At 34.9% G+C, this 13,491-nt stretch overlaps 2 protein-coding genes across 4 annotated transcripts in view; both read left to right on the forward strand.

The window, feature by feature from the left end:
- The window catches only part of LOC148618762 (uncharacterized), a 33,649-nt gene extending 31,391 nt beyond the window's left edge, over positions 1-2,258 (forward strand). For all 3 annotated transcript variants that reach the window (XM_088577950.1, XM_088577949.1, XM_088577952.1), the window contains one exon: positions 704-2,258. In XM_088577950.1, the coding sequence (XP_088434076.1) occupies positions 704-790 (87 nt within the window). In that variant the 3' untranslated portion in view covers positions 791-2,258. The remainder of the gene's footprint in view (positions 1-703) is intronic.
- Positions 2,259-6,194: 3,936 nt separating this feature from the next.
- LOC148618763 (uncharacterized) lies at positions 6,195-10,757 on the forward strand. The gene is made up of 7 exons (XM_088576869.1): positions 6,195-6,327; positions 6,706-6,819; positions 7,217-7,563; positions 8,483-8,816; positions 9,007-9,129; positions 9,355-9,447; positions 10,271-10,757. Exons 1-7 carry the CDS (start codon positions 6,210-6,212, stop codon positions 10,687-10,689), a joined length of 1,548 nt encoding a protein of 515 aa, XP_088432995.1. The 5' UTR covers positions 6,195-6,209; the 3' UTR covers positions 10,690-10,757.
- Positions 10,758-13,491: the final 2,734 nt, after the last annotated feature.

Below are 13,491 nucleotides of genomic sequence, written 5' to 3' on the forward strand. Positions count from 1 at the left end.
GTTCGCTGAATAATCATCATCATTCAGAAGAATACTTTCCAATTGCATGGCACAAACAAATCTTATTCACATCAAATTTATGTTATTCGAGCTCCATACGTTAATTTAACATGAAAGTCGTTTGATTTATACAGAAAGTCATGGATTAACATCATTATGTAAATGAAATTTAAGGGGAATTCAGATAACTGTTCGGTTCACTTTGATTTCACCTGAACTTTTTCTCCTATGAAGATTAACTTCACATGAACATCTGGTGAAAATAATATCCCTGAGTAGGCTATTAGTAGAATGATAATGAAATGGAAAGAGTGAATAACTTCAATGCGATCACGAGTGCCGAAGAACGCAAAGATTTAATGAGATTCAGCTCGAGTTTGTTCAGCGCAGGAGTTCAAGCATTCTTGGCACTATATTTTGATTATTCACGATAACCAGTTAATTGCCCTGTTATATAGATTTTCTCCATAATTTATTGCAATTTCAACGTAAGTTTTAATTTTATGATCGGCGGATTGATATATTATTGTTGTGACGTTTTGGCGGGAGAAAGTCCGAGTGTGAATTTATATTACCGATTTTATTTCACTGTGTGAATTATCGAAATTTTAATCTATACATAGCTAGGGAACTGTCGATAAATCACGTCTATCTATATAGTTACGCATATTGTGTGTTGATGACTAAATATTTTATTTTGCAGGTAAGGAATGACTTTATACGAGAGTTTGCTTGTGCTGCACGGGACTGTTCTAATAACAGAAGACAACTAACCTGTATTTACAGATAAAATAGTTATATGACATACTCCATAATGAAATCAAAATACTGTACTCATATAAACTATGAACTTTATTCAGGGATAACAAATATATTTTTTTAATTGGCTGATTTAGAAGAAATTTTGGCGTTCGTATACCGTAGCACCTGTAACTACTGTTTTCGCATGTATGGTATTACTGTATTAAATAAAAAAATGCTTAGTTTGAATGTACAGAAAAGACTTTGGCGGCTTGAGTACACCATAATGTGTTATAAAGTTATGAATTGCGCTTTTAAAGTTCAAAGTCCCACCTAACCTATTTCGAATTGGCAAAAAGGAAGCCAATTCTACTGACGATAAATTGATTTAATCAATTTGTTTAGTCGCTAATTGTGACATGATGGTTCAGGTTGTGGTATTGGTGGCCAGTAGGTTACTTCCGGGTAAACATTCCATTGCGAATCTCCTTGGATTCTACATGGCATATTAGGTTGCCTCAAGATATCTTTTTAATTGTTATATATATGTTTTTTACTCAATACCATTCTGTATTTTTCTTTTGACTTACCTTACAATAACGGGTTATTAATGCACATTTCGTAAAACTTATAAAACGAAGAATGTGAGACAACACTTTTAACAGCATGTGATCGACATGCTCATCATACTAGCTCTGTAATTTGTTTATAGCAAATTGTTTTATTCACTAAATAGTACAATATTGGAATTGTATGGAGAAATTCAGGATTACGCATAGGAATATTTCCACAGTGACTTTATCTTTCTATATCAATGCATTTTTATTGTAATGCTTAAAAACATATACAGAATGTATGTCGTTATGTACCGGTTGTATTAGCTATTTATACTTGTGTTTGCTAGCATTGTATGTTCTTGTAACTTATCAACGTATAAATGCATCATTATAGTTCAATATGACGGTTTTCTGCCCACAAAAACAAAGTAACTTGAGTCTTACGAGGAAATATTGATGTTTTACAGACATTTCCTACAAGAAATTTATACATTTTCACTTTTTTGTCATATTATTTCAATTGACTTGCTAACCTCAATTTAAGGTCATGGTTTCGCAAGCTATAACAGTAGGCAGTACATTTCACAAAATTCTGTTTAATCAATGTTTGTAATAGTTCTAATTGGCAGGTTATAAATAACAAATAACAAAAGGTTACAAATCAATAACGGATGGTAGCATTTTTACGCATTAAGCTATTGTATTTCGAGATGTTAGTTAGCCAAAATATAATTGTATTAAAATTTTAAAGTAGTAGTTGTAAGTCAAATCATGGTTTAGTAATGTAGATTTATTATGTTATCTGAGTTGTAGCTGAATTATTCTGTATGAGAGTAGTCGACACAGCTTATTGTTTTTCTATATTTATTTTAGTACAACACACATATATTGTTTTGTTATTAATTATGATGAATCAAAATATAAATTATATGAAGCTTTAATTAAAATTTGCGATATTCATGTCTTGAACATTTTAAATAGGCCATATTGAACCTAACTGTAAACCAATGCTTGGATATATGATGTACAACATAATCAGTGTTTTTGTTGTATACCATAGCCCGTAACCAGTGCCTGTCTATTGGCCTGATGTTTATACCCTACCCCATAACCAGTGCCTGTCTATTGGCCTGATGTTTATACCCTACCCCGTAACCAGTGCCTGTCTATTGGCCTGATGTTTATACCCTACCCCGTAACCAGTGCCTGTCTATTGGCCTGATGTTTATACCCTACCCCATAACCAGTGCCTGTCTATTGGCCTGATGTTTATACCCTACCCCATAACCAGTGCCTGTCTATTGGCCTGATGTTTATACCGTACTCCGTAACCAGTGCCTGTCTATTGGCCTGATGTTTATACCCTACCCCATAACCAGTGCCTGTCTATTGGCCTGATGTTTATACCCTACCCCATAACCAGTGCCTGTCTATTGGCCTGATGTTTATACCGTACTCCGTAACCAGTGCCTGTCTATTGGCTTGATGTTTATACCCTACCCCATAACCAGTGCCTGTCTATTGGCCTGATGTTTATACCCTACCCCATAACCAGTGCCTGTCTATTGGCCTGATGTTTATACCGTACTCCGTAACCAGTGCCTGTCTATTGGCCTGATGTTTATACCCTACCCCATAACCAGTGCCCGTCTATTGGCCTGATGTTTATACCCTACCCCATAACCAGTGCCTGTCTATTGGCCTGATGTTTATACCCTAACCCATAACCAGTGCCTGTCTAAAGCCTGATGTTTATACCGTACTCCGTAACCAGTGCCTGTCTATGGCCTGATGTTTATACCCTACTCCGTAACCAGTGCTTGTATATGTGATATTAATACTCTACCCCTTAACCTGCGCTTGTCTGTATTTTTGTTGTATACCCTTCCCCGTAACCAGTGCTTGTCTGTGAGCTGATGCCTTCTACCACATACCGTTAGCAGTGCTTGTTTCTCTGGTCTACCATACACAGTGTCCAGTGATTGTTTGTTTGCTGATGTTATCTACCCTACCCCGTACCTAGTGCTTGCATGTGTGCTGAAGTTGTCTACCATACACCGTACCCAGTGCTTAACTGTGTGCTAAAGTTGTCTACCATACAACGTGTCCAGTGATTGTCTGTTTGCTGATGTTATCTACCATACCCTGTACCCAGTGCTTGTCTGTATGCTGAGGTTGTCTACCATACACCGTGTCCAGTGATTGTCTGTTTGCTGATGTTGTCTACCATACACCGTACCCAGTGCTTGTCTGTTTGCTGAAGTTGTCTTCCATACAACGTTCGAGTGCTTTTCTGTTTACTGATGTTGTCTACCATACACCGTACCAGTCCTTGTCTTTGTGCCGATGTTGTCTACCATACACCGTGTCCAGTGATTGTCTGTTTGCTGATGTTGTCTACCATACACCGTACCAGTCCTTGTCTTTGTGTCGATGTTGTCTACCATACACCGTACCAGTCCTTGTCTGTATGCTGAGGTTGTCTACCATACACCGTACCCAGTGCTTGTCTTTGTGCCGATGTTGTCTAACATACACTGAACTAGCGCTTGTCTCTGTACTGTCCAGTATAGTCTAACCTTCACCGTAACCGGTGCTCGTTTATGTGTTTTTTTGTGTTCTTAGAGCTCTATGAGCCAGTCATCAATCTTTATTGATGACTATCTTACCCAATGACCAGTGCCTATCTACGTGCCTACATCATTTAGTATTTGTGTCTAACCTAACTCGTACCCAGTAATTGTCTATGTGTCTACAATTTTATTGTTGTTATCTACCCTGCCCTGTATCCAGTACTTGTCTATGTGTCTACCAACTTTTTTGTTGGTGTATACCCTATCCCATTAGCAGTGCATGTTTATGTATTCAAAACATATTGTTGTTTACTCTACCCTGTAAATGTAACCAATGCTTGTGTGTATCTACAACAGTTATCATTGGTGTCTACCCTACCCCGTTTACAGTACTTGTCTTTGTGCTTACAACAGTAATAATTGTTGTCAATATATTTGTCAGTGTTGGAGATTTGTTCTTAAACAGAAAATCGGAGTAACAATAATTACAAACCGTGCACATCTTCTGGCTGAATTGCTTAGATCATGCGTACGATGCAGATTTCATTCAGGTATTACTTCAAAAACAAAACAAAAAAATAAAACAAAAACAAACAAAAACAAAAACAAAAACAAAAACAAAACAAAACAAAAAACAAAACAAAACAAAACAAAACAAAAAACAAAACAAAAACAAAAACAAAAACAAAAACGAAAAACAAAAAAACAAAAAACAAAAAAAAATTAAACAAAAAACGAAATGAATACATAATGAATGCAATCGTGTTCAGATGGTATGGTGAATAAATAAATTAAAAATAATATTCTTAATAATGTTCCACTGTTTATAATTGACAAACGTGGTGATCATTGTTTCGTGTTGTCACAATTAGTAGAAACGTTGATTATTATAACAAATAATGTTCGAAATAGCTGATAACATTGTTCCATTAATACAAAGCATCAAATATTTGAATAAATTACGTAATTTTTGTACTGAAAAAAAAAGACGCTACTTAGGCCATACTTCAATAATATATGTTAAAGTTTATATTGGTCTTTGTGAAACTTATCTGGCCGTATTCTGTCTCTTAGATTATAGTTTCTATCTTTACTGGATTATCCTTTTCCATCAACGTTGTTTCTACTTAATTAGATAAAATTCCCAATCTGCGATGGGATTAAATTAATTTCATACGAACCATCATATTTTTATGTAAGGTCGGAAATGATATAAACAACACATAAACACACAATAAATTCAGTCAGTAATACATCCAATTCTCCTTCATGGAATACCTCGACATACAACATATAGACAGAATGCGATATCCAATGAAAGAATGCTCACAGAAACTGAAAGGTAGCCAAGTACATATCAAAGAATGATAATACCATCAAAATTACCAGCATTGGTCACTACAATTCCAGGGGAGTAGTAACGTCCGATACTAAATAGGTCCGATATGATGCAGTACGCATAGACGTTAATTCATGGTATTCAGGGAGTGCTGTGGTTCATACGGAATAGGTATGAATCACTTTCAAGCAAATGTCATGTAAAGTTTTTACATGTTCATAATATTATCACAATTTATGCTTTATGTAAAAAAGGAGCAACACGGTAAGTTATATCAATATACTGCCTTTACAAATAGGCTTAGATAGGTAAGTATTACATTTTTTGGAGTAGAGGACTTGCGTGCAGTGTACATATTCATATCTTAACTGGGTAGAACACTGCTAACATTTACAACTTTTACTGTTAAACCTAAATGTCACCAGTAAATCTGACCGATTAAATAACATAATCTGCACAATTTTTACGATTTGTATCACCAAATTTCCATCTATTTAAAAAAAAAAACCAATCATTTTTATACGTGTACATATAATTCAGAAAGTGTGAGCGAAAGTTTTTCTTTAAATTTCTTAGTTTTCTTCTTCTTATTATTAATTTTATTAAAATTATTACAAAGTGCCATATGTATTGTACACATATAATTTGTACTGATATAAACAAGAGGCTTCCATGAGTCTGAATTGCTCACCTTGTTCATTATTTTGCCTTTCAAGGCCAATAACAAACAATGAGTTTTCCGACAATTTTGATAATGTCTGGTGATGGGCATTTAAAGGAAGATAATGTATTGGTGACTGGGGATAGAAAGTTGATGAAAGATTTAGAAGGTATTGCATTGAGTTTTTCATGTATATGTGTTTAAACCATTAAAAATCGAAATTTTAATGTCAGTGACGAGTCTTAATATTAAGCTTACATGTATAATATTCTTAATATCGCATGTAACTTTCGTGGCTTATGAACGTCTTGTAATAAATAAATGTGTTTGTAGATGCCATGGCAGTGGACAATACATTACGCTTTAAACCCTCTCCCGTAACAGGAAGATGTCAATGTGCTAACAGTAGTTGTGGTTGTTGTCAACGTTTCAAACACATCCACATCGACAATGAAGGTAAGAGAGCAAGTTTCAGGTTAAATACTCAAGACGAAAGAATGAAGCAAGAAAATAAATGTAAGTTATTTAATTCTTAAATGAGTTGTCGATGCTATTGTGGCACGACGGCCTACCTGCGCTGTAGTAGGAAGTGAGATTTAAGGATTAATTCTTTAGCCGAATCGGTTTGTCGCCGGCTTGTCACCGAGCGGTCTAGGGGTTCGATCCTCGGTGGCGGAGTATAATTTTGTGAGTCAAATCATGCTCTCCCGTTACTATGTTTATGATGTAAATGCCATAGTTGCAAAGTAATATAACGGAATATATTATATTAGATACAAGAAAATGTACATATATTGGTGTCTATGTTGTATGAGTATTATAATGTTCTTTCAGTTTGTATCACAGTCAAATACCTGAAGAAAAAGAGTGACATTCTTTTAACTGTCACATGGGGTGGTAATGTTGTTTATAAAAAGGAAGTCTCCAGTAATCATTACAAAAAAAAGCGTAAAAAGTGAATATCTTCAACTTTGTTATACTTAATCAAATGTTTTGTTTTAAATAGTTTTGGTATAACCTTTCATTTACAGACTTAATTACACAACAAAGGTACTTAGTTGTAATATGAACTTAACTTAAATAGATAAATAATTTATATCATTTGTGGTTCATACGATTTTTCTTGCCTACATTATCTTATGTCTTAGGTCTGATTGCATGATCACATGCATGTAAAAAGTTTAAAAAATGTTTTGCATTTGAAAAAAATAGTCGAAATATGTTATTTAGTTTATCAAAAGCACTTGGAAAGTATGTAAACTGAACATGTTATAACAATAAAACTGTTTTAAAGTTCTCTTTCACATATAATTGATGATGAATTTAGTGTCTGTTCTTACCACAGTCAAGAACCCTCCAGCTATTTGTTTCCACACTCCATTTGCAAAGCATGTAGCCGGTGTTTGTGTACAGCTATACAACTTAGAGTATGAAAAAGGTCTCTCTGGATGTGCTCGGCTATCACTCAGATTCCTTGTCATCAAACCTCTTGAAGTGGACTTGGGTTGTTTCCACATTCCTGTTTCGAAAAATGAGCTGGACGAAAGCTTAAGTTCAAGGGAGGCGCCGAACAGCGAAATAAGTTTTGGGCACCAGAAACATGATGTCTTTGAGCAATCCATCATTGAAAAGCAAGAAATGCTGAATGGCGAGTTCAGATATCTACTGAACGGGAGGTCAAATGACATCAAAGTGTCTGACTACTTCTCCTATATCTTTGGTGGGTCGTTTATCAGACAGAAGCGAATAAAGTTTACCTAGGGACAGAAAATACTCGAGAGACTTTTGTTAATTATTCTTTCAATAAAAGAAGTTTCAAAATTACTGTTTCATTCTTTCTATATGTCATAGAATGAAGTCCACTGTTTCTATATGTTGACGTCTTGAGGATGATGAAATAACAATTCAACAATTTAACACTTATAGTGGAAAAACATAGAGTGTTGTAAGATACACGAGTACGTCAGTATTGAAACGTGCTTTTGGTCCGTAATATAATATTGAGTTTAAAATCGATGTATTCACTTTTATTCATTTCGTTTTGGTTCTTTTTGTTTCTCTGTTTTTTTGTTTTTTTTTTTTTTGTGGATTACTTTTTATTTAAGATCACGTCTTGTAACATCAGTGAGTTATTGAAGAAAAAATATTGAAACTTCATACGCGAAAGCAAATTAAATTTTACTAAATGAAAAACTGTACAACATTTAACAGTTTAAATGTACAACGTCTCAGAATGTGACGACTTTATCTGTTCGCTACACTGCTCCGTCGGATCAAATTGATACAGGGAAAATAATGTAAACTTATAGAAGAGTCTGAAAAATTCCCAACGACTTAGAACTGCCAAATTTGCGAAGCAAATGGTTGGTCGTTCCTCTATCCTAATGGCACCACTTTTAAACCCCCTAATGTCACCATTAAACTTGACTGATTAATTAGATGAATAAAATATTGTTCACGCAGACAAACATTAGTTTATGATGCTTATGTACAAGTGCACAGTTTTATTTAACTTGTTTCTAATTTGGAATTTCAAATTAATACAAAGTGCCATTTGTGTTGTATCGATATTAGCTGTACTTATATTGGGAGGATATCAAATGAATTATAGGAAATGTTTGTAAGATCAGATGATTTATTCAATGGCAGTGAATCATTGAAGTTCAATTCTAATTCAAATATTTCCTTTTCAAATTACTTCCTTGAAAGTACGTTATTTGGTATTCAATGTATGTTTAAAAAAATATTTTTGAAGCTTGAACGACATTCACTGATTCTGATTTTAAAAACAAAGAGAACAACCATGAAAGAAATGGTTTTGTTTCTTACGTCGGTACTTCTACTTGTATCAATATGTTATGGTTTGCCGGAGACTGGAAGTGGACAGTTGATAAAAGATGGTCTCTTGGTGACTGGTGATAGAAAGTTGATGAACGATTTAGAAGGTATTGAATTAAGTTTTTCTTGTATTCAGCTCAATTATATCAAATGTTAAAACTATTTGAAAATAGATAGTTAAATAATAATGTCCAGTTTTAATATCAAGCTTATATGGTAATTTTACTGAATATCGTTTATTACTGTTTTGGCTAATAAACGACTTAATAATAAAGTAATATATAAATGTGTTTGTAGGTGCCATGACAGTGGACAATACATTACGCTTTACACCCTCTCCCGTCACAGGAAGATGTCAATGCGCTAACAGTAGTTGTGGTTGTTGTCAACGTATCAAACACTTCCACATCGACAATGAAGGTAAGAAATAAAACAGAAGAGTACACGTTATAGCATACAAACGAGAATGTAAAACATGAAAGATAAATAAAGATCATCCTGATAATTTGATTTGTACAAGGGCTGTCGATGCTATTAAGTCGTAAAATATCATTATGGGTAAAGTTACATACTGAAGAAGCTGTATTGAGGCAAAAAATACATAGTTAGTGTGTTAGATGTATGATTATCATAGTGTTCTTTCAGTTTGTATCACAGTTAAATACCTGAAGAAAGAGAGTGGTGTTCTTCTAACAGTCACATGGGGTGGTAATGTTGTTTACCACAAGGAAGTCTCCAGTAAGCATTACTAAACATGAGGTTACATAGGACTTATTTTCTCAACAAAAACGCACATTTCTTTTATTTAATGAATAAATTATGTAAGTTTCGAGGATATTTAATGATGCTTTCGTTCTATTTTTATCAATTTTTAATGTTTTTTTTTCCTTTTTTGTGGAAGTATACGACGGTTTCCTTTCTATTTTTATCGTATTTTTTCGGGATGATGCACACAAAAGGAAGTTATGAAGGTATAGAAAAATTATCAAGGGAACCATGATTTGAGCAGAAATCAAAATATTACATTTTGCGAGGATAAGGACTGGACAGAGAAAACAGACACACACACAGAAATTAGGCTTCTGGAACAAGGTTATGTTGCTACAAGACTGAAGTCATCACTACAGAAGTTTTATGGTCGTCACCATAAACTCGTGGACCGTTACGGGGTATGAAAACATGATTTAACATGAAAACTAATTTGTTCAAAGTAACATACTTTTGATTTCCTTTTCTGTCTATCCTGGACTTGACTTTTTTATGAGCAACTCGGTGGTTGTTTCTAGAAAACCAGAGAAAGCTTAGCCGACTGGTGCACCTGGTCCATGCTCCTATTTTTTAGTGGATTCCGGTTGATCATTTGTTTTTATTAGTTCATATGTATTATTTCAGTTATTTTTGTCCTTTGTTGTGTGTGTTTTTCACGTCTGGTCTTTGTCCCTGAATTGCATTCTTTTGATTTCCTCTAGAATCTTGGTTCCCTTGATCTTGATTAGTCTTTGTTGCAGATTTATGTGTCACGTTTCATTGATAACTAATTTAATATCTTGTCTGATCACAGTCAGGAACCCTCCAGCTGTTTGTTTCCACATTCCATTTGTCAAGCATCTAGCCAGTGTTTGTTTGCAACTGTACAACTTAGAGTATGAAAAGGGTCTCTCTGGATGTGCTCGACTCTCACTCAGATTCCTTGTCATCAAACCTCTTAAAGTGGACTTGGGTTGTTTCCACATTCCTGTTTCGGAATATGAGCTGAACGCAACCTTAAGTTCAAGGAAAGCTTCAAACTACAACGAAATGAGTTTTGGGCACCAGAAACATGAAGTCTATGAGCAATCAATCATTGAAAAACAAGAAATGCTGAATGGTGAGTTCAGAATTCGACTGAACGAGAGGTTGAATGACATCGAAGTGTCAGACTACTTCTCCTACATCTTTGGTGGATCTTACATCAGACATGATCGAAAAACCTTTGCTTAGTAACAGCAACTACTTGAGAGACTTTTTTTACATGTTCTTTCAATAAAAGATGTTTATAAAAAAAAAAACGTTTCATTTAATGTTGCATATGTAGTTACATGGAATGGGAAAGCCATTGTTTCCTTTCGCAGTTACGACTTTTGGTGACAGAATAACAATTCTACAATTAAAGAAAGACACAAATTGTGGTAAGACATCGGTAGGTTAGGAAGCTTTGGGTCCGTATTATTATTTTGAATCCTAATCTTTACAATTTATTCACTTTTGTTTAATTTGTTATGTTTCCGTTTGGTGCTTTTTTGTTGATATTTTTTCATCTAGGTTCCATGTGCTCATATCATATGTGTCTTGCTTATTTTTCTTGTTTTCGTATTTTGGTGTCAGTACCAATTATTGTAAATAGGAAGTTTTGCACTATAAAACGTGCAACATCCGTAAGTTCTCAACAACAAAAAAATGCAACTTCATTCTCGTATGATGTATAAAATTTAACAGTTCAAATCAAACATACTTTACGTAATGTGCTAAAACAATTAAATGATAAATGATGGGATTGGTCTGAAATATTCCTATCGACGTTAGAACTGCCAAATATATAAAGCAAATTTTCAGTTGTTTCCTACGAGGGACTCGAACTCATAGTTCTGTGACATACTTAGCAAAACGCGTGCGCAAATAGCAGCGCTCTAGACCACTCGGCCAGCCGAGCTATATTAATATAGCTTTCGATGGGCGGGTCATTCCTTCTCGTTGGAAAAATCTATTGTTTGATCTTAGTACACGATGTATGGTACTACGGGACAACTAATCTAGGTGTTTGTTATGTAGGATAGAGAATCAAATTAACGATACATATCACAACAAATAAATATTATACATAACTCTCAGAATATGACAAATTCCCAACGATGCTAGAACTGTCGAATTTGCGAAGCAAATACTTGGTCTTTCCCTCCGCGGGACTCGAAGAAGTCGCACCTTTGACTTATGCAGGCGGTATTGCCATACGTGTCACTGGGGTTTATTTATTAAAAAAACAGGTGCACATGCATACACAAGTACACATCGTTGTCAATCGTTAAAAATAGTATTTTTTAGTATTAACAAATATTCGCTCATGGGGTCTTTACATAGAAATTATACTTTTTTTTGCATGACGGGTTTTTTCTTATTGTATGACTTATGATGTACCGTGATTTTCAACTCCGTATAGGAAGAATTGTGATTGATTTTACATAAAGTGGGAACATAAGTTTTTGTAGATTTAAACTGGTCTAGAGCTGACATGTCAGTTAATTGCTAGTAGTCCTTAAGTTTAAATTTGTGTTACTTCTAATCAGTTTCTTTATTTACGTAGCAACAAAGGGCTCAGACCTTTTTTAACTGATTTTAGGCAACTTCGTTTAATTGTGTAATATTTTGTCCACAGTGACCAGATTTTAAAGGGGTAGAGATATAATTGCTTGCGCCTGTCCATAGTCAGGAATTTCTGGCCTCTGTATGTCTTGTTTCATTTTCCTCTTCAGTTAATTTTTATATAGGGACAACTTTTTCGCTGTACCTGTGTATAGTAATGTTTTGGGGCAAGGTAAAGCCTGCCCTTTGATATAATTATCGTTCATGTTCATTGAAGACCAATGGGTGACCTTTAGCTTACATCTTCAATCCGTTGGGATTGTTGTCTCTTTAACATATTCAACATACCCAATGCTAAGTCGTAATCTTCATTATTAAAAGATTTCGACTTATTCATACCTTATTCATACATATGCTAGGTAGAATACTGCTACCCCTAATATCGCCTTCCAATATGACCGATTAAATAAAGGCACAGTTGTCATGTTCATCGGGAGTATATGATACACATGTGCGAGCGTACATTTATTTTAAAATTTCTTTTCATTTGGGATTTCAAGTTTATACAACGTTTTATGTGTATTGTACACATAATATTTGTACTGAGTTTGGCAATACAACAAACAAATAAGAGGAAAACATAAACCGAAAATTACACATTGCAAAATCACGTGAGTTACCAAAATGTCGTAAATCATGAAAGTTAAGTTCAAATATTTCCTTTCAAATAAGGTTCTTGAAAATACCTTTGGTATTCGATTTCTGTTTAAAAAGAGATTTTGAATACTGGAACGACATCCACTGATTCTGATTTCACAACGACAGAGAACAATAAATGAACTTGTTGCTTACATCGGTGTGTCGAGTTTAATGCGCCAAAATGTCATACGGATATATTCGGTATCATTTTTAGAAGAATCATTCTACTTTCACATTAGAATTATCGTCGGAGTATGATACATTTAAATTCTGGATTATACATAATCCACGTGTATTGTCTATTAAGCTTTCGACATCTAGTACTAAGACTAGTGCCCCGTGCAGGTCCGGGTGTTAAAAGAATAGGCCTGCAGCAGCGCTAAGCTTGTCGTATAAGGCGACTAAATAGTGCTCAGAAACCTAGCCGGGAGCTAGGCGCTCTGCCCACAGAGCAACTGGGATGTGTGCCCAAGGTGGTGGAATGGGGTACCCCTGGCATGTTACATGCTGGGGTTGTCAGGCTATAATACGGAAAACCTGACCGCAAACCATAGTGGTGCACCGTGTTGGGAAAGATGCCACGTTCCTCGCACGTTAAAGAACCCTGCTGTGGTATTCGATAGGAGTAGGAACCTTTGCGCTCCGCCACAGGAGGCTAAATTGCCCAACCTTACCCATCCCCCCTTTTTCCAGTAGCAATTAAAATTTGTCGACCCTATTGTCCTTGTGTCCCATCCTTTTTTTTTT

This window comes from Perna viridis, chromosome 4 (genome assembly GCF_037379345.1).
Source record: "Perna viridis isolate PV_CMFRI_1.1 ecotype Kerala chromosome 4, ASM3737934v1, whole genome shotgun sequence".
In the NCBI taxonomy this organism is placed as follows: domain Eukaryota; kingdom Metazoa; phylum Mollusca; class Bivalvia; order Mytilida; family Mytilidae; genus Perna; species Perna viridis.